The sequence below is a fragment of the Cupressus sempervirens genome, chromosome 9 (assembly GCF_028749045.1).
Source record: "Cupressus sempervirens isolate cs-2001-9-10 chromosome 9, ASM2874904v1, whole genome shotgun sequence".
Lineage (NCBI taxonomy): Eukaryota > Viridiplantae > Streptophyta > Pinopsida > Cupressales > Cupressaceae > Cupressus > Cupressus sempervirens.
The window spans coordinates 353,667,511-353,690,729 of record NC_143126.1 but is presented as its reverse complement, the minus strand read 5'-3'; the positions used below and the strand labels follow the sequence as shown (position 1 = coordinate 353,690,729).

At 35.3% G+C, this 23,219-nt stretch overlaps 1 protein-coding gene across 1 annotated transcript in view; it reads left to right on the top strand.

The window, feature by feature from the left end:
• Positions 1–304: 304 nt before the first annotated feature.
• The window catches only part of LOC149538761 (PITH domain protein (DUF1000)), a 79,124-nt gene continuing 56,209 nt past the window's right edge, over positions 305–23,219 (top strand). The window contains exons 1-3 of the mRNA XM_089800084.1: positions 305–590; positions 698–784; positions 1,028–1,151. Of these exons, the coding sequence (XP_089656210.1) occupies positions 549–590; positions 698–784; positions 1,028–1,151 (253 nt within the window). The 5' untranslated portion in view covers positions 305–548. The remainder of the gene's footprint in view (positions 591–697; positions 785–1,027; positions 1,152–23,219) is intronic.

Genomic DNA, 23,219 nt, shown 5'->3' with positions numbered 1-23,219 from the left:
GATTTAATTAGTATAATAACTTCTATTATTATAATATCATTTAGTTATTATATTTTTAAAATTATAACAACATTTAATTATTATATTTTTTTATTATAATATCATTTAGTTATTGAAATTTAAATTTTATAAATGTGAATCATTAACACTAAATCACAAAACATCAAATAAAGACAACAAAACTAAATCATTTTTATCCCTCTTAATATTATGATTTAAATGTTAATTGTAGTTCCCTAACCTAAGAGTATAGCCTGCATTCCCGAGAGTATTCATATAATAGCAATGGGATACCTTTCATAGGAACAAGCCGTTCCTTATTTAAGCCCTAAAACTAAAATGAAAATAAAAATACGACGCCATTTCCTTCGTACAAATTTTAAAAACCTTCTCCTTAATCCCTAGCAGAGTTTTACACAGTAATTACTAATTCCGATCTGTGGAATTGCGTGTATTCGATCTACCTCCTCCGATTCTTCAGTTGTCATTGGTACTAAATTTCTAACGCAATCGAAAACTTCCTCGTCCTCTGCTTCCTTTCTCCGTCAATGTCGACAGCAACGGGGACGCCATCCATCCAGCGAGGCTTGGTCAATTGTTTTGCCAATTTCTTCTGTTAATTATTCCCTTTTTCATCGATTCAGTATACCACTCAACAAACGTGGGTTTGCTCAATACACGGTAATTTTATGTTCAGGTAGATTTAGTAGAATTCGTAGAATGGCCCGGAGTTGAATGCCTCAATCACAACCCTGCACATTCCCTGGTCAATGCATTAAAACAGGTATTCATAGCGATTTTGTGGAACCTGTAGGATTGTATTTGTGTTTGTAGTATAATCTATGGACTAATTTGGGCTTCTAGACACACGAGTTAGCATAACTGGGCTAATAAGAAATCGTACTGCCTCATTTGGGTTCTAGAAACATTTATTAATTTGTATGGATTTGTAGGAGCATTTAATGGTTTATAAAGGTGAATTGTGAATGTTACTTCATTTAACGTACTCTGTTTTGGTGGCGTTCAGGGGTACAGAGAAGATGACGGGCTTATTCTTGAAAGCGATTCGGATGAACAACTCTTAATCTACCTACCTTTTACACAAGTTGTTAAATTACATTCTTTGGTGATCAAAGGTGATCTCGAAGAAGGTCTGTAAACACTTTTCCATAAGCAACGGTAAAATTGAATTATTTGTAATTTCTGATAGCAATTCGAATATTTTCATGATATTAGTTTCTTCTCCTTAGTCGAAAGTTTATAGTTTATGTAAGAGATAAATGTTGATTCGATGAGAGGGGTGGTTGGGGATACATTTGATTGCCATGTAAAGTGAAAGCAGAAATTCAAGTTGTCCGAATCTTAGTGCAAGGAATTAGAGATTAGTGGCCGTCCTAGTCCTAACAGTTGTTTGTGCAAGTATTTTTCACTTCCTTTTGAAAGGTGATTAATTTGCTTATGGACACCAATGAACGTCGCATTTTAGTAGACTAATTTGGTTTAAGATTTCAAATAAATTTCCCTCTTGAGTATGAATGAGTGCTTTTCAAATTTAAATTTTTGTGGTAGAGAATGTGTCTTAAAATTTGAATGCAGTTCCTGACAAAACTACCTTGGGGGAGCTGTTTTAATTCTTTAATGTTTGTTTGCTTACTGATTTCAGTTGACTCGGTTATTACTTCTTTCTCCTTGGGGTTTAGCCGTTGTAGTTTGCCCCTCTTATTTAGTTTTATTGATTTCTAGCTTTAGTTCTTAGATTTCTTTTTTAGGCTGTTGGAATTATTTTAGAGAGTACTCCTAATTGAATATTACAACTCTTAGTTTTGAATTTCACTAACATACCTTGGTTGCTTGTGGACTTTGAATAGCTTTCTTTATGTTAGCATTTTATTTTATGTGGAGGTTTCCCTGTGCGCAGCTTTAGGTGTTGCACTCTTCTTAAGGTGGTGCTTGTTGGGCAGGGGTAGGTAAAGTACTTTGAAGCACAACCTCTAATTGTTAGCGGAAAGGGGTATATTGAGGAATTAGGTGTCATAGTTGCATGGGTTACCCAGGCCTTGCCTAGGTCTAGTAATGATTTTGTGTCCTTGTTGCGATCTATCTAACTCAAGGAAATTCAACAAGATGGAAACCCATTTGACACAATTGTCTATTCAAAATTTGGTGGGAATTTCTAGAGGCTGGTTAACTATGTGTGAGGAAAAGAGTTGGTTATCTATAACTATGCTATTTTAACTTAGCAATACAATTTGGTGCCAACAACGCTTGTGGCTCAGCTAATAAACAAATTTCATGGATATTAGTAAAGCAAAATCATCATTTTAAGTGTTTGTTAATTAGAGGCACTTCCATTTGAAGACCACGAGCAAGCACAATAAGCACACTAATTCAAGTGGGAGAAGTCTACCTGAATTTTTGAGCAACCCCAATGTAGTGACCATATTTGAGGACTATCTCTAAGGTGAATTGTTAAGCAACATAGTGTAGAGAACACAAATTACTCAATGAATCAAGTCATATTTACATGTGGAAGTCAATTCCTATTTGTACAATAAGGCACACCCTTGATAGTGATTTGGGCTTTACAAGAATTACAATGTACAAAAGCAATGAAATAGAGAGGGAGCGAGATGTTTATTAAGTAGAGGATGATCCCCTTGATTTTTCGATACAAATGCCTATTAGAGTGTTGGGATGCTTGATAGGTATGACCATTACTTTACCTTCGCCATGAGAGAATGAGTTGAGTTGGAGGGGAATTCGATCGTGGTTTGAGATGCACCTAAGTAATATAGCAAATATAGGTTGGTAGATGGGCAAGTGGATGATTGTTGTGGGTGATTTTTACCTTGCTAGGCAAGATACCTATTAGTTGTGGATGCCAAACCATTGAGCTCTTTGGCTAGAAACAAACAGCAAAGTTCAAGATTGCTAAAATTCTGCTTCCACGTATTGAGATTTTCTTTGAAGATGAAACACTTTAAGATGTTTTTCCCTACAAAAGGTGCTATAGACTCTTGGATTTGTTACCTTGGCCAAAAATCGTGTTGAAGATAGAGGTGGAAGAGAAGGGATCTGCTGCTGACTTTCTTGGCAATTTTTTGTGTGTTGAAACCACAACCATTCATTTGATTGAAACTAAAAATGCATATGCATGCTATTGACATCTTATTATTTCAATTTCATTTACCTATATGTTAATCTATGTTATGTATATTAAGGAAAATAGAATTCATAAACACAATCAAACTAAAATATCATTTGATTGATGCATGCAAATGTTTTCTAAAATTTTCTAATGCAAATAATTTTTCAGAAATCGGCTTGGATGTTTGGATTGGGTTGGTTCTATAGCTAGGAACTTGCTACAAGTGCATTTGTAGCAAAGAGAAAACAAATTTATGGTTGGAGTTGGGGTCTAGTGGTGTCGTGATGGTGGTTTGGAACAACATGATAGAGGCTTGGAGTTGGTTATCTGTTCATAGGTTTGCTGCTGGTTAACTCTAGCCAGTTCTACATGTTGGAGGTTGTTGATGTAGATGTTTATGTGTGAGGTTGCTTTGTCTCTTATTGGTAGTATTGACTTCGCCCAATTGTGTTTATAATCTCATGTAGAGTCATTTGAGGGCGACCGATAGCTATGTGGACTAGCAGATTGCTTAACTATTGGATTTTTTGACCATTTTTGCTCCATTCAGTAGGCTACACTTAGAACCAATGTTTGCAGCTGTTAGATTTGAGAGGAGGGTCATTTGGGTGGCATGGGATATGAATTGACAGTTGCATATTTGCAAATGTGCAAGTATTACCATTCCAATGCATTAGTTCACCTTTCCTTGTGTATTATTGTGACTAGAGAAAGGATAAAGAAAAGACTAGAGTCATTTTGAAAATTTGGTTAGCTTAGGAAGTGATTTTTATTTGTGATTCAATCAGGAAGATGGTGTTTTGCAAAGTTGTTATGTTGCAAGAGTAGATTGAATGTAGAGGAGTGCGCAAGCTCTACTGTAATGCTCTAGCAAACCATTGAAATGGCATTGTACTCCATGAACTAACAACCTATAGTGGTGGGATGCTAAATGCATACATTTCATTTGAGGTTTTCACCCAATTTGTGATTTTTTGGAGGAAATTTTGTGTTGTGGAATTGTTTTGTTTTGTGTGTACATGCTTTGATTTTCTTCTTGTTATTTAAAGTATCTATTGCTCTAAGTGATTTAACCTTTCATGACTAGTTTTCAAAGTTTAAATGTGAGACTCCATAGTTGCCTAGTCATTAGGATGAGGAATGAAATGATTAATCGATCATGTAGTATTAAGGACTAAGATTTTGGTTTATTTATGTGGTATGAAATGTTAATTTGTTACCAACTCAAAATTAGAATAAGTTAGTAGAATAGGGTTATAAGAGAAATGGTTGGAGAATGGGTAGAGGAAGAAGACTATTTAGAAGACTTGAAGAAAATGTAGCAAGGATCTTTAATTTAGTAGGGAATATAGATTTGATTAGTTTCATACAAGCCTTGGTTGAGAAAATGGTTACGATGCTGAAGCTCGAGGAAGAACTAGTGAAAATTGAACTAGAACAAGGAGAGTCATCCACGAGAAGTGCATTTTAGGTTAAAGTAAGATTAACATATATGATGGAGAAGTTGTATTAGTTGAAAGGAAATTTGCAACCATAATGAATTGTTTCCACATAACCCCATGCAATGTTAGGTTTGTCACTTGTTCCTGCACACAATGAAATGGGGAAGAATGTTGTATAGAGGAGTTTGCCTTAGTCAGACCCCTATTTGGAATCAACCTTGAAATAAAATAAGATGAAATAAAACGTGCTGTCATGTAATAGAGGCTAGATATGAGAAATGAAGTATATCATACCTTGGCAATGCAAATGCTTCTTTGAATTTTTTCAAATATGTTGATGCAATAGCTGATTTAATACAATAGTCCGAAAGGAAATCATGGAAGACAATACCTTGTATAATGGATCTTGTAGTTTTCCATAATGCTTGATTGGAGAGAGAGAAGTTGAAGATTTGATTGCTTTAATGAATGTGGATGAATGCTTGAATGTATAATCTTCTTCCTTGATACTGAACTCCTTTGCTTGGCCTTTGACGAGGGAAAGAAGCTAGATCTATGGAGAAGATTGCGTTGAAAACACATTGGAATGCTTGACACTTGACCTTGAACACGTAAGTGCGAATTCTTGATTGCATATGCTTGAGAGTAAATGTGGATTTTTTAAAATGAGGATAGGCCACTTATATACCTCCCACAACATTTCAGAGGTTAAAACTCAGGAGGGTCTACCACAAATTTAGAAATCTCTAAATTTTTTTGAGATGGGTTCCTAATTCAAATGTCAGCTTAAAACTAAAGGTATAAGATGCCTAGGTGCTCAACACTTGGGTATGGGACACCTAGTAACCTTATGCCCACCAATTAGGGCATAAATCTTAACCATGGGCCCTAGATAACTAAGAGATACCAGATTTTGAGGTACAAGTGGTTTCAAGGTCGGGAGAGATAACAAAGGCCGCAAATGGTAACGTAGGGCCCATGCAAGCTAACAAATTATTGAATGGGAGAATTAATACATGAGTATGCCTAGAAATAAGGGCATACATTGAGTTTTGATGAAATTGAAATAACATAGGACCCATATTTGATTTAGGTTTCCATTAAGTGCCAGACGAAGTCCTATTATGCATGTTGAAATGGAAATACACTAAGGTTGGTGCTATACAATCATGAAATTGTACATGCCTATAGGTTGCTTATAATTTATGATGGTAAACCAACCTCAACAAATCTTGTTTGATTTTTTATTGAATTAAACCATCAAGTATTATTACAAAAGCTAGCCGATTGATGCGATGAGCTTACAAAACCCCATTTACATTTTGGTATGAAGTTTCTCCAATATTAAATGTTTTACCAACATACAAAATAATACAAAATATTTCTCTCAATGTTACATGCAACATATAAAGTGGCTTCAAGAACATCTTACCCATGTGATGCTTTTATTATGCAAAGTGAACAACAAACCTTTTGTAGCATTAGTGGTGTTAGTACCTTCAAATTTTTGGCAAAATTTAAGTGCCCATGATGAAAATTCAATTGTGACACACAAAGGCATCGCTGCAAAATTTATTTAGATGGCCTACTCTGAAGCAGTAGTAACTTGGAGCCTCTTTATTGTGATGAAAATTGACTTGGTAGACATACTCATGCATTGTAAGCGTGCTTGTCTAGTCATAGATCCCCATAGTCAAATTTGATATGTTTTCTAGGCTCCTAGTTGAAGGGTTTTGGAAAAGTTGGCTATAAGTGAATTATTAGATCTATCTATGTAGCTAACTTCGTTGATCAATATTTTGGAGTTACATGATTTTTATGACAAACAAATTGTTTCTTGCAATGCCTCCATAGTAATGTGCACTCATGTCCATTATGCCTAGTATTTTCCAGTTTTAAAAGCAAATGCAATTTGTAGAGGTTTGTTGTTTGCACATTGACTGATTTGCTTGAGTAGTCTGCTTTGGAGATTGATATTTCATTCTCGGGTGTTTTTCATGTCAAATGGATTGGTTCCTGGAATTGTCCTCATGTTTAGATATGCTTGTGTTCATTTTTAAAGCCTCAAGCTTCAATTTGATATCTTTTCAAAGTCAAAAGCAAACAAATTTTTCAGAAATTTGATGTCTGCATTTCCAGAGGGTTTCAAAGGGGTCATCTTTAACGGTATTGTTTTGTGAAGGAATATAATTGGTGAAAAGCCTTTTTGCACATTTGTTCATTGAGCCTAAATGAACTAATCACCTAAGTAACAGCTTTTCGGAAAAAGATCTGTTATTTTTTTCAAGATGGTGATATGGCAAGCTCTACTTGGGTTTTGACAAGTGTAGTTTTAGAAATAGCTACGTGACCCAGTTTGATCGTTAATGTCTTGCAACGAAATGCATGTGAAGCAAAACTGTTTGGCGGTTTGATTCTCATAGCATTAGTGAGCATGCCTGTTTGTCTTCGGGATCCAAGGGGAGTGTTTGTTCAGTTTTTGAAGAAGATTCTAGAGGCTCAGAGGTTTATATTGGTCAGAATGAAAGGTGTTAGAATGCAAGTTTTAATGTTGACTCACTTTGTGTATTTGAGTCAGATGCATTGCAGGATCGTTTTCAGACTAACTTGAGGTGAAAATTGTTTTAGAACAATTTTTTTCAAGCTAGGCTCAAATGGGGAACCAACATTCATCATCAAATCACAGGGCTACAAGGTAAAATAAGTGATGTTTATTGTTTAAATGATTTAAATGATAATATCTAATGAACATAATAATATGCACAATTGGTTAAATTTAGTAACATAAATTTGTTAAAGTCATATGATTGCATTGAATAAACATTTTAAATCATTTTCTACATGTTTTAAAATACAAGTCCAATGGTAAAGGTAATAATAACATGATAATTTCTCAAATGGCCCACTCCACCATCCCCCTGGGATAAAGGAGGATCCATGTGTTTTGGTTGTGGGTATGTAGGGAGAATTTGGAATCCTGACTTTAGAATTATTTGGAAAATGATTCAATTATGGGCACAAAATTAACATATTTTAAAATAGTTAGAAAGTGTTTGAAATAAGGCGGGGGCCATCAGATAAGCTACTTTCCTTGGACTCTTGCATGAGGTAGTCGGGTAACCCTAAATTTGCTCAAAGCTTGCAGGGTAAGTTTATGGATGCATAGAGGCGTTGCCTATCATCCCACAAGTAACAAATGAGAAACTTGAAATGTGGGAATACAGGGAGAAGTAAAGCGTTTGAAATGTTTTTATTCTCTTGCAATGTTTTAGCGCTTTGGTGCTTGCATTTTTGTTTGATTTTTGTTTGCAGCTATTAAATACGAGCAACAAATTTGTGGCCAATGTCACTAGCACCCTACATCCAAATGCATATTAACAAGTTTCCATGTTCCATTAATATTGTTTCGAGCAAAACATCTGATGGAATACAGCATAAACGCAATATGGATATAATGTGAGTGAGGATAGATTGGAGGTTTTTATTAGATCTTGCTAATGCAAGTGCCTTGGTATAGATACATGCTAAATATGGAATCAAAAACCACACATCCACTTGTTTGACAAAATGCCTCAAAGAGATTTATTTATGAGAACTTGTAACACTAGTTATGAAATGATGTTTTCATATAACATACCAAATTGATTCTTCAAATGCTTGAACATAGAAAAAGTGAAAAATGAACCAAAACCATTGAACATTCAACATAGTAACGACATACCCAATACTATAACATTCAAAAATCAAAATTCAAATTATCAACAAATAGGGTTTTCATTTATATTAGGCTTATTGAATATTCAAATATTATAAAGATGATTACAATGGGTAGCATGATATGAATCATGATTGATGCCTAGGAGTCCCCTGAGACTTAGGGGGACAAGTGGGAGTTCCTTAGCCAGGTTGGACATCTTGGAGTCCCCAATAAGCTACTCAGTGCGGCAGGGATGTTGCTGAGAAACGACAAAGCTTAGGTGGTTTTGAGGGTACTCCAAGTATCTATCTCGAGGACGCCCTCATTTTGGGTACCTTGAGGTTTTGAGTTGGTTGCCCGTCCCCAAGTTTCACTGGGAAAAAGGGAAATTGGTTTTTACATCAAAAGTGAAAGGGGAAAATAACTTATTCAGAAGTGATGATAGAAGAGTGGATGAATGATGGCAAATAAGAAGACATAGCATATTGTAGGGTAAATGTTTCACTAAAAATATATAGTAGATTACTAAAATGCATCAAAGCGACAACTAATAGATATACTATATACTATACATATAGTACTAGAAATGCTAGTTATGAAAAGATGTACTTAAAATGCTAGCTATAAAAAATATCATAAAGATGATTACAATGAGTAGCATGATATTAAAGCAAGTACAAAGTTCTAAAATGTAGTGAAGAGAGGCCTATAACCATACCTCAAGGCAAACTCCTCAACAATAGAGCTTAGTAAAGTGGGTATAAAAGCGTCAACTTCATTTGGTACGATCTCCCCATCAATTTCTTCGTTTGTTTTTTACTTCAAAAGTGAGGATCTGGGGGTGATGGCTCACAACAGGGTTGAGAGGCAATGCCCCTTGCAGGGTCCTAGGGTAGTTCTCAGGGCACATTTTCCCACTTGCATAACCTTTGGATTTTTCATATTTGAAGCATTTTTCTTCCAAAATTGACATTTTTGATCTTGCTTGGAAATGTAATATTTTTAATGTTGTTGCATGCAAATCCACTTAAGATGCCATCTGACATTAGGGAAAACACATGCATCCTCGAAACAATATAGAGATGCCTAGGACTTCCCACATTTGTTTCAAGGACATTGTGTTGTCTTGACAGTCGAGTGATGTTTCAATGGCAGAATGGTGGCAAAAGGGTGGTGGTGGGGGCACCATGTGCTCCTCCCCTTGTCCTAGGAATGTAGGGGTCCAAGGGTTGGGACACATCCTCATGTTTTACTAGATGAATATTATTCATCTAGAGGCAATGAAAAGAAAATAAAACCATAAAATAAATAATTTTTAGGTATTAAAATGTGAGGAAATTACAAGTTATATCAACTGTTACTTTCGGTTGGAAGGAGAATAGGCAAGTGCAGGTTGTAGGTTCTACTGGGAATTCCTTCTTTTCTATATATTGTCTTCTTTTCATTGTAGGGGTTATGAAACTTTGTATTAGGCAGGGTAGATAAAAAATGTTGAAAAAAATGCTGGATGAGAATGTGCAAATAGTGAATGCTTTCTTGAAGCAAGTGTCAACTAGACTCTAAGTTATTTTGACAATATCATAAAATTGTCTCCAAATTATGTAAGCAAAACCTGATGAATTCTAATATCAAGGATGTTAGGATTTGGCATTACAACTTCCTTTTAATTGTATTATTTTGTTCTCTGCTCTTTTCAGAGGGAAGTTAAATATGCTATATCCCTGCTAGATATTTGTCTTAGAATTTACCAACTATTCCACGGAAGTTTAAACAAAAGTTTTGTGACAACACTAATTTTTATTCATCCACAAATTATATTGAAAATCATATAATATCATCCTAAAATAGATATTCAAAATATGAATATTCCCATCAAAAGCAATATCATATTGCATTAGATATCTGAAATATGAATATAACCATCAAAAATAGATAAATCATTATACCCTTATTTTTTAAACAGATATGAAATACCTTTGCTACTGAAAGTTTGTCTTCCTGGGTCATGAATTCACCTCCAAAGATGAACTGGGTTTCAGCCCAACCCACTGATAAATCCTGAAGGTTTCTGTCCTCAAGTTCTCAAAACTGAAGGCCAAGGCTTCTCAGAAATCTCCAAGGGAAAACATTAACCAAACATAAACCAAGCATGATGAGAATGAGCTGCCTAGTTTTTATAACACATCCTTGTGACTCTTCTTTTTCCTTTTGGCTTTTTCTTCATATATGTTTTCCTTATCTCTTTATTTTCCCTTTTTAAATTAATACTACTTAATTATTTTTTTACTAGACCCCATAAAATTCGTTTTCATACTTTATTAAATATTTAAACTAAGTTGTGATTTAATTTGATATAATTTGACAGCTAAAAACTTAATTATTTAATCAACTTCTAATGTTCTAAAAAGGGGACATTACGATCCTCCCTTCCCTGAGATTTGCTTGAATTCAAGCAATCTACACTTGCATGCTGAAACCAAATGCTTTGATCCCATATCAACCTTAGAAATGTTGCACTGCTAATCCACTGCGCTACTTCGTTAAAAACATCACCATGCTTGGAATGGTGAAACCACTTAGCAAGATCCCATTGAAGTAAAACACCAAAACTTGCCAATGCCAGGATCCAATGCTATCACACCTGTCCAATATGAGGATATAGTAGTATGTCAAGGAACTATTGACACTGAACAACATTCCAACTGCAAATGATATCGACACTGAACAACTCTCCAACTGCAAATGATCTCCCATGGAAGTTCATACCACTCATCATAGGTACACATTAAAATATATCAGCCCATCCTGAGTTCCTGGTTCAAAAATCAAACTGCTCAAAGGTTGAAGTCAACACGAGCAGTGCAGGGCAACTATTACAACATCAATCAATTTCAAATGCCACTGAAATCATAGGAATCATGAGTAAGGAAGTAGCTGAGAATCCATCTCTTATGATCAAACCATATCTACCATCAATCCTCAACCAAGAACTACTTGGCTATTGGAACCACAAAATCCATCCAACTCTCATGTAGATTAGAATTCAAACCCATGTGATCGAAAAGTGGGTAGCAGTACTGATTCTAGAAATCGTTCTGCTACCCCAATCCCGTGCCCAAAACTCGCCAATAAAAACTGCACTTGCATCCCAAATCCTACAATCAATTCCATTCTCATGAATGGAGTCATAAGGAACTCCCTCATTCTACTCATAAAATAAATTATCAATTGTCCAATACTCCAATTGGCATCCACCTCAAATAATTTAATAAAGAATTGTCAACTGACTGTTATTCAACTCATACTGAAGATCTGACTGGCCCAAAAATTTATCACTTGATCTATTGGGACAGTTACCCAAACCATAAGTCTGTTGTATGTTGTCGAATTCCTTAATTGCTTCCTTGATAAACTCAGTCCTTCCTTTGTCCTCTTGCTCCCTGAAATTGTTGTTGGCAGCAATCTGTTTTTTTGCTTCTTGAAGAGCCATCTACATATTCTTCAATATCTCCTGTGTATTGTTAAACTCCATGATGAGACTACTGATCACATCCTCCTTTTCCTTTAATTTATGAACATATACTTAAGCAACCTTAAACATATGACTCTGTGTGAAGGTAAACACAAATAATCAGATTTTAAGGGCTACTTCGACCACCTGCAAAGTTAGTAAAGTAAGAATCACCTTTCATGCCCCTTTGCTTCTTTTTAATCTGAGTCTTCTAGGAAAGGTTTTTAATGATCTTGTGAGTGCTATCATAACTAATTAAGGTTGCAACGATTATATCACTAGTAACCTTCAGCTGATTCTTTAAAGTATGTTTCTATACACCATCATCTTGAAGTGCATTTTGTGATTGGTCATATCCAAAACACCATCATCCATTGGTGAACTGCTACTATCAAAAGCACATGATTTTTCATACCTTTTCAATGTTATCTCAACACTCAAAACCCTTGTTTGATTGATCTGCATGTAAAGTTAAGGCTTCTGCCATGTCATCATTTTGGAACAATTTCTTGTCATCTGAAGATTCATTTTCTTCCTTGGAAACATCTTGAGTCTCCAACACGTTCTCTCCTTGAGTAAGACCATCATTATCTAGCTAGTATTTTCACCGGACTATTATTTCATCAAAGTTGTCGATTCCATTTATAGGGCTCATGTGTGCAGCAGCTCATTTAGAAATATTGGAAATATTAATCAAAGAACTAATATGCCACACAAATACTTTTTTTTATCCATAGATTATCACGACAATGGTAAATGATTTATGCTCTTTAGAAGAGTTACTACCAGTAATAAATTGGGGCCCACAAATATTATTTGGAATGACATTCATGATATAAATCCTTTTATCACCAATGGAAATCAATCCTTATTACTCCAAAGACCGCCTAAATAGTCAATCATATAAATTCATTGAACCTCCTTTATAAAATTTCCTTACATCTGAGACAAATAAATTACCTCAAACTTGCAAATATCTTATTTCTGCAAATTTGTATTTGGAATTGCATTCTAAAAATGATTTCTTCAATATTAACCCTTCAGGCTGGCAGGATGCACATTGCTCTGATACCATTGTGATATCTCCTCTAGATATATGCTCTGGAATTTACCAAACAGTCCACAGAAATTTAAACAAACGTTTTGCAACAAAACTAATCTTTATTCATACATAGATTATCTTGAAAATCATGTAATATCAGACTGAAATAGAGATCTGAAATATGAATGTTACCATCAAAATAGATAAATCATTACACCCTTAATTTCAAAATAGATGTGAAATACCTTTGCTATTACAAGTTTGTCTTCAGATTATGACTTCACAATTTTTGCCAGCTGGGAACTCCGCCACGAATCCACCTCCAAAGATGAATTGGGTTTCCATCCAATCCACTGAGAAATCCTGAAAATTTCGAGGTACAGGTTTTCAAAATCGAAAGCCAAAGCTTCCTAAAATTCTCCACGAGAAAATAATAACCAAACATAAATGAAGCATGATGAGAATGAGCTTGTCAATGTTCTTGTATAATACATCCCTGTGACTCTTCGTTTTCCTTCTACTTGTCTCTTCATATTACTTTTCTTTGTTTCTTTGTTGTCCCTTTCTAAATTAAAATGACTTTATTATTATATTTTCACTAGGCTGCACAAAAGCCATTTACTAAGTTGTTATTTAATTTTATATAATTTGACGACTGAAAACATAATTATTTAATTGACTTCTAATGTGCTTTGAACTAATAATTGTGGTTTTGGTTAAATAATATGGATGAGTAAGTAGAATCTTATGGTTGCATAAAGTTTTTATTGATGTAAGGCATCGACATAAAAAATCTATTGCTTAGATGTTAACTGTTGAAGTATTTCCTTCAGAGTCTCATATTTGATTCCATACCCAAGATAGGCACTGGTCTGATGCATTTTCCAAAAACTATTCTAGTTTTTTATTTAAATTTCTTGTTTTAGGAGTAGGGTTGGATTAGAACCCACTCCCAAGTGCTAGTTTTTCATTTAAATTTCTTGTTGTCCCTTTCTAAATCAAAATGACTTTATTATTATTTTTTCACTAGGCTGCACAAAAGTCATTTGCTAAGTTGTTATCTAATTTGATATAATTTGACGACTGGCAACATAATTATTTAATTGACTTCTAATGTGCTTTGAACTAATAATAGTGGTTTTGGTTAAATAATATGGATGAGTAAGTTGAATCTTATGGTTGCGTAAAGTGTTTATTGGTGTAAGGCATCGACATAGAAAATCTATTGCTTAGATGTTAACTGTTGAAGGATTTCCTTCAGAGTCTCATGTTTGATTCCATACCCAAGATAGGCACTGGTCTGATGCATTTTCCAAAAACTATTCTAGTTTTTTATTTAAATTTCTTGTTGTAGGAGTAGGGTTAGATTAGAATCCACTTCCAAGTGCTGGTTGTTCGCCATATCTTTACTCAGAGATATATATTTAATGTATTATATCTGCAGTAGTTTGTGTTAAATCTTTTGATATTGTAAGGTTTACCAGTCTCAGTCTTGCAGTTGCAGAAGTGGAAAAGAAGTCGATCATTTTCATGATTGATTTTTGTTTGTTCCACCTTGAGTCTAAGCATAAGAAAGGTGGCTCGTCTTTAGGATTTACTGGATCTATTGATTTGGGAACCAACAAGTAGACTTCTAAAATGTAGGTTTATTTGAGCTTTCTTTTTCCAAGCTTAATTTATTAGGTCACGTTCTCCCGTTGTATGAGAGCTGTGCATTATCCCTTGAATGTTGGAAAGTTCCTCCCATTTCAAATTGTAAAGGCCTAAAAAATCTCGTGAAAAAGTATTTTCATCCCATTTATGTTGTAGATGATACTTTTCCAATAATAGTGCTTTTGGCAATGCCACAAATAGAGTGTACATGAGTATATTGACGAGTTATGGAAGAGGGAAATTAATTGTATATGTATGTTATGGAAATAGACATGTTGATGAAGTATATAAATGGATTGTGGAAACCTAGAGACGCTAGGACACATGGCCAAACCTAACGACATTGACGAGGCATGTGCTTAGACCCAACAAAGAAAAGGGTCAACTCCAAGGAGGTTAGAAATGTTGGTGATAGTGAAGAAGAATGCTAATGTTATAGTTTAAAAGGAAAAGGAAACCTTAGGACTAAAATGCTCACTGTGGAAATGAGGGATACATGGAGGAGAAATGTTGGGGGGTGCACCTGAGTTCACAATCCTCTTGGAGGACACTTAACACCATTATGATGAACAAAGGGAATGAGATTTGGGGTGATCCCAATTTGGATGAGATGATCTCCTGTTGTGCATAAAGAGAGATGCATGGCTGGTGAAAGCTCCAACTAAATAAAGAAGAAACAATTGATGAAATTTTATTATATTAAAATGTATGTCAAGCACTTTTTGTAGTAGTAGATCATCTGCAGCCCTGTGCATTGTGTTTGCTGAGGATGATGTAGAAATCAAACTGAAGAAATAATGTAGTGTTGGTAAATCTAGAACTGTTGGATGCATGCAAGGTGATATTTGGTGGCCCCCACCTATAATTTGGGATGCTACATATTAGAGAATGCCTAATCAGTATAGGTTGATTGTAGATGAAAGACCATACACTTGTGTGCAGCTGAGAAAAAATACAAATCACCATGTAAGTGCAGCAAAAGCTAATCAGTTTATCATCTCCAGTGAAATTTTTCTTTGCAGATGCTGAGAGACGAGGAATGCACAAAGAGGCTAAGTTCAAGGGGTTGTTTTACTTGTCGATAACAATCTGAAGTGGACAATATACTTGTTGAGAACAATCCAGTGTGATTTGTGTACACATTTTTAGAGTTGCTTGTAAAGCCTAAGGGGCTGCCCCCAAAGAGAGCGATATAACCTGAGATCCATTAGTTATCAAAATGTCCTCTATCCGACTTGGGGCTGTATAGAGAAGGTGTTGTTGAAGCACGCAAAGTTAAAGAGCAACATCAAATTTTTTCTGGATAAGTGGGTAAACTAAACTAATTACCTCTTCATGTGGATCTCCCATTGCTGTAGTGCAATAGAATGATGGGACACAACAGGTATGCATGAATTGGTTTGGATTGCTAAGATATATGTGAAGAGTTGGTATTTGCTGCCTTAAATCAATGACATATTACACCAAATTGCAACATTTCAAGTACTTAATGAAGCTGGACCTTAAATTTGGATATCATCAAGTGAGGGTGAAGAAAATATGTGGAAGGCAATGTTCAAAACACTTTCACAAGTCTTTGAGCAGTTACTTTTATTGTTTATATTTTGTAACACATCAACTACCTTCACACATCTCAGAAATGATATCTTGGGACCATTACTTGACTTTTGTGTTATTGTTTATCTAGATGGCGCTTTGCTTTTTAGAGGTCATATGAAGAACACTTTTTACATCTTTAGAAAATACTTGAGATTTTGAAGGGGAATGGATTGTTGTAAAACATTATGAAGTGAAGTTTGTAAAAATATTGTTGGTGTACCATAGTCACATGATGAGTGATGGAGAGGTAAGGATAAATCCATCCCAGATTGAGGTGATTCTCAATTGGCCAAATACCACTATCGTAAGTGAGACGTGGAGCTTTGCAGGTACTGCTCAATATCTGTGTTAATATGTAAAATACTTATAAATGTTATTATATATTGCGGCCCATTGCATGAAGCCCTAGGTAAAGGAAGGAAGTTCCATTAGGACAATGAATATCAGTGAGCATTTGAGGAGTTGAATAGAAGTGTGGCAACAATCTATGGTTTACCCAATTTACAAGCAACTCTTGAGCCAGAGATAGATGCTAATGATTATGCAATGGGTGTTGTGCTGCAGCAAGGAGGTAGGCTTGTTTGTTATCATTCGAAGACATCCAGAGGGTCTGTGTTGAATTTCAACCCTTATGATAAAGAACTAAATGCTTTAGTTATTGCAGTGAAAAATTGTAAGTATTACTTTTTGGGGAAGGAGACTATGGCGCATGTAGACCATGAAGCCTTGCAATATTTGCAAGCACAAAGTATAATAGTCCCAATTACATATGAATGGGATTATTTCAGCCTATCATGTGGTCATGAAGGCATGCAATATTTGCAAGCATAGAGTGCAAAAGTCCCAATTACAAATGAATGGGATTATTTCAGTCTACCTTGTGGTTGTGAAACCTTGCAATATTTGCAAGCACATAGTGCATTGGTCCCAATTATAAATGAATGGGGTTATTTTAGTCTATCTTGTGGTCAAATATAAATGTAGACTAAGAAATGAGGTGACAAATATGCTACCCAAACTACCCATTTTATTTGTGCTCAGTAGCATACTCAATTTGGAGCCTTTTTCTAGTGGTCATAGATAAGTATGAGCATGATGTAAATTTCAGTGATGTATATAAGTCTTAAGATTTTACTCAGTGAATGACACATTAGGTTTTGAGCCTCATCAAAACTATTACCTATAGAAAGAGCTCCTCTGTAAATTAGGCAAACTTTGTCTACCAATAGAAGTATAAGGTCTTGTTCACGTGTGAGACACATGCATCATAGATAGCTGACATTTTGGAGTGAATGTGACAATAGATAAGCTCTTTGATTTATGCCACCAAGCCCACTTGACATTTGTTTTAGATAGTCAAGGAATGGGTTGGAAAATAGAGGTTTCGAGGCTGATAAGGCTCACAAGTTTGTGAGATGAGAGACACACATCAATGTCCAAGAGAGATTGAAAGAGTCCTAACTCAACTACAACAATGAGATTATTAGTGCTGAACTGAGCATAAAATCAAGTGCTCAAAGAGCAAGGGCCATGCCTTCTTTGCACCAATTTCTTTATGCTCCTTAGCTTACTGAGGTAATCCATGACAACCAAAGCGTGAACTTTCTATACCATGACTTTCCTTACATGATTCGTCTCAGAAACAAAGTAGTATTGAACATCAATATGCTTCATACAAGCTAGGTACAACGTTTTTTTTGCTAATCAAATAGCACGTTGACTATTGCATTCAATTTTGTCCTGTTTACACTCATAGTGAATACCTAAACATAAACTTTGTAATCACACTACCTCCTAACAGGCATATTGCACAGCCATGTAGTTTGCTTCTATAGTGGACAATTCAACTATAGGTTGTGATTTACTCATCCTAGCTACATTTGTGTGTACCTTCTATATCATGACTTTGCTTACATGAATCATTGCAGAGACAAACTAGTATTGAACATCAATATGCTTCATACAAGCTAGGTACAACAGATTTTTCGCTAATCAAATAAAAATGTTGACTGTCACATCAAATCTGGGTCTGTTTACATTCACAGTCAATACCTAAACATAATTTTTGTAATCACACTACCACTTAACAGGCAATTTTCACAGCCATGTAGTTTGCTTCTATAGTGGACCATTCAACTATAGGTTGGGACTTCTCATCAACCTAACAACTCCTTCAAACAAAATGAACACATAGCTAACTGTCCATAGACCTATTGCTGTTGAATTATTAGCTGAAGCTGAATCAACAAAGCTTTTTATACCAGGCAGCTTCCCTACAATATCAATCTCATGATAACAAATAAAATTATTTGAAGTCCTTTGGAAAATATTATAAAATCCTTTTTACATAATTGTTATACACTGTACTAGGGCTGGACATAAATTTGCTAAGAAATTCCACTTCTTAGGCAAGGTATGGTCTTGTGTAGACCATAACATAGGTTAGGATACCTACATAACTAGCATAAGGAAAATTAAACCTGTCCTCCAAATTATTATCTGACTTAGGACATTGATCTTGTTGGTGTATGTGGTTTAATCCCACTTACATTTACTTGAGATTGCTTAGATGAAATCATTTAGTCACATTAGTTGTACATTATTCACTTATGTTACGTGAATTTAATTTTATGTCCATTGAGGTAGTTGGAGGTGGTTGTTCCTGTACCACATCACACCTGGCTACATATTCCGGGTTTGTACATTGTGTATCATCTCATTCACATCAATGCAATTAGTTCATTGACCTTTGAAATAGCTTCTTGTTTTCCTTCTTGTTGTTCTTGTGGAGGTCTGTTTTGGTCTGCAGGTCAGGCTCCTAGGTGCGTCAATAGATTTAGAGAAAAATTAGCATTGCAAGGTAAGGGAATACTTATTGGCTTATAGTCTTGCATAGCAAACCATTGCAAATTAGTTTGAACATATTTTTTGAGCCAAAGCTTTTTGTCAACCCAATCCTTGTCAATCTCATAACCCTGATGTATTTCACATCTCTGAAATCATTCATATCAAAGGCACTCGAAAAATGAGTTTCGTTTTCCCTAGTCATATCTTTCCCATTTCCAACTAACATGTTATCAACATACATGGCAATGATTTTTAAACTTTTGTTAATCAATCTAAAATTAACAGAATGATCACATTTGGTACTAGCAAAACCAACTTTGCAAAGCAAAAGCATCGAACTTCTGATATCACATTCAAGGTGTCTACTTCAGACTGTAGAGACTGCTTTAGCATGCAAACTATGCTTTCTTTTCCTTTTACCACAAACTGTCTTTTCATATAATTCTTTCTTCAAGAGCTTCATGAAAAAATTAAAAAATGTGCTCTTGACAACCCTATTTTAGAAATCTTATTTATCACATGCAATCAATTATAGAAAGCGAACTTACTAATTGAGTATGATTCAAGTCTTAATCTCTTATATGGCAGCCTCATTGTGTGCAAAACTTGATTATTCTTACTAAAGTATACTCAATTAAACAAAAGTCTATTCCCTCACTTGAAAACTGCTTACCCTTGGTACATAACACATAGTTAACCTTCAATAATATGTAAAGCAATGCATTCTATTAGAACTAATCCTTTTTCTAAAATACTTGGTGTAATGTCCCTAATTTTTTACCTTCCTGAGTGCCAATGTTCCTTGCAGGGTTGGTCTATTATTGAGTACCTGTAGGTCAGTAGATTGTGTAGGGGACCCTTTCAAGGGATTATGGAGACATATAAGGGCTTTGAGGGCCAGTATGACCAATTTTGGGTAGTCTCTTAGATTTTAGGAGTAATCCCTAATTTTTAGGGATGGACTGGGAGTTTGCAGGGACACACCAGGAGACCTCTGGCATCAGCCTGGAGATTTCTGGCACAGGTCCTAATTTTTAGGAGAGGTTCTAAATTTTAGGAGAAGACTGTTAGCTCGTAGCGGTCTGATAGTCATTGGATGAGGGTCATTACACAGAATTCAGATTGAGGTCGAGATGAGTGAGTTATGAATAATTTGGAAATAATTCAATCATTTCCTAAGATGTTAATAAAATAATATATTGAGTATTACAGTCACTTAGAATAATAGAAATAAATAGGTCATGGGCACAACTCCTGAGAACGATAAGAATAATTTATAATTTATTGGATGGCCATTTTTAAATGGAAAAGGACCCATTTCATGGATCGATCCCTAGGAAGAGACTTAAAAAATTAAAAAAATATCATTTTATGAATGTTCAAAAGGTGGCAAAACCCTAAATAGAATTTGAACCAGCTAAGAGGGAAAAAACAGGATAATAAAAAAAGAGAGGGACAACCATTTCAAGGATAAGGAGTTCATTTTTAACACAACAAAATTGGAGATGGAGCTCTGAGCATGGAGTTTCAGCTTTATAGGGTCATCTGAGAACGAAATCCCTTAGGAGACAGTAGATTTGCAGGTTATGAGATTGATAAGGATTTACACAGTAGATGTACAGTAGATGTGAAATACATCCTGGTTATGAGATTGACAAGGATTGGGTTGACAAAAAGCTTTGGCTCAATAAATACTATTTTGCAATGGTTCACTATGCAAGACTATAAGCCAATAAGTATTCCCTTACCTGGCAATGCTAATTTTTCTTTAAATCTGTTGATGCACCTAGGAGCCTGACCTGCAGAGCAAAACAAACCTCCACAAGAACAAGAAGAAGGAAAACAAGAAGCTATTTCACAGGTCAATGAACTAATTGCATTGATATGAATGAGACGATACACAATGTACAAACAATACTTATTGGCTTATAGTCTTGCATAGCGAACCATTGCAAAATAGTTTGAACATATTTATTGAGCCAAATCTTTTTGTCAACCCAATCCTTGTCAATCTCATAACCAGGATGTATTTCACATCTCGGAAATCATTCATATCAAACTTCAAAGGCACTTGAAAAATGAGTTTCGAGTTCTCTAGTCATATCTTTCCCATTTCCAACTAACATGTTATCAACATACATGACAATGATTAAGAAACTTTTGTTAATCAATCTAAAATAAACAGAATGGTCACATTTGGTACTAACAAAACCAACGTTGCAAAGCAAAAGCATTGAACTTCTGATATCACATTCAAGGTGTCTACTTCAGACTGTAGAGACTGCTTTAGCATGCAAACTATGCTTTCTTTTCCTTTTACCACAAACTGTCTTTTCATATAATTCTTTCTTCAATAGCTTCATGAATTTTTTTAAAAATGTGCTCTTGACCACCCTATTTTAGAAATCTTATTTATCACATGCAATCAATTGTAGAAAGTGAACTTACTAATTGAGTATGATTCAAGTCTTAGCATCTTATATGGCAGCCTCATTGTGTGCAAAACCTGTATATTCTTACCATTAAAGTATACTCAATTAAACAAAAGTCTATTCCCTCTCTTGAAAACTGCTTACCCTTGGTACATAACACATAGTTAACCTTCAATAATATGTTAAGCAATGCATACTATTAGAACTAATCCTTTTTCTAAGATACTTGGTGTAATGTCCCCAATTTTGTACCTCCCTGAGTGCCAATGTTCCTTGCGGGGTTGGTCTATTATTGAGTACCTGTAGGTCAGGAGATTGTGCAGGGGACCCTTTCAAGGGATTATGGAGACATATAAGGGCTTTGACGGCCAGTATGACCAATTTTGGGCAGTCTCTTAGATTTTAGGAGTAATCCCTATTTTTTAGGGATGGTCTGGGAGCTCTCAGGGACACACCAGGAGACCTCTGGCATCAGCCTGGAGATTTCTGGCACAGGTCCTATTTTTTAGGAGAGGTTCTAAATTTTAGGAGAAGACTGTTAATTAGCTTGTAGTGGTTTGATAGTCAGTGGACGAGGGTCATTACACAGAAGTCAGATTGAGGTCGAGATGAGTGAGTTATCAATAGTTTGGAAATAATTTAATCATTTCCTAAGATGTTTATAAAATAATATATTGAGTATTACAGTCACTTAGAATAATAGAAATAAATAGGTCATGGGCACAACTCCCTAGAACGATAAGAATAATTTATAACTTATTGGATGGCCATTTTTTAATGAAAAAGGACCCTTTTCATGGATCGATCCCTAGGAAGAGACTTAAAAAACTAAAAAAAATCATTTTATGAATGTTCAAAGGGTGGCAAAACCCTAAATAGAATTTGAACCAGCTAAGAGGGAAAAACAGGATGATAAAAAGAGAGAGGGACAGCCATTTCAAGGATAAGGAGTTCATTTTTAACACAACAAAATTGGAGATGGAGCTCTGAGCATGGAGTTTCATCTTTACAGGGTCATCTGAGAACGAAATCCCTTAGGTGACAGTAGATTTGCAGGTGTGAGAGACCTCCTAAGGGTCTTTATTGGCATTGAACTGCATTGTTCTTCATTTGGCATCAGAATTTTAGAGCATTTGATCAAATCAGATCTGGTAGAATGCTGAATTGGTCGACTATAATTGCTGATCTGGAGGTTGGGTGTTCAAAACAGTCATCATCAAGTCACTGTGCAGTTGTACATCCTTCAGGCAGCCGCATTTCTACCCAGCAGTGCAGATTCAGTGATGAGAATCATCATAACAGGTCGTATTCAAGTACTTGGTGCAGCAATTAATAATTTTTTAGCACCACAGGGGGAAACAGTGATTTACCAGCAAGGAATTAATTAGATTGGTGAGCTGTATGGCCTAGAATTGGATTACAAACCCTCCACAACTGGATGACATTCTATAACAGAAGCTAATATCAGTAAATTCTGAGTTCTTACATCTGCATCAGCATCTTGGTTACAGCATATGAGGAACCAGGGGATATTAATCAAAGACCAAATCCATATGCAGTCGAAGGAAGTAGATCTGTGTCCAGATCAGGCCTCTTACGTCTGATGAGAATTTTTAAATAAAACAAAATAAGTTTTGGTTCATGATTTGGTTCTTGTCATTGGTGTTAAGTCACAGTTTTAAAGTCAGTACTTTCAGCATTGTTTATATTCAAGCATTTGCATTTAATATTCAAACATTTAAAAACATAAAACTTGAAAAAAAGAAACTGCCCCCCCACACCCCCCTTCTCCCCCCCCCCCCCCCCTCAAAAAAAAAAATCAGAACTTCAGATGTGCTGGTTAAAATC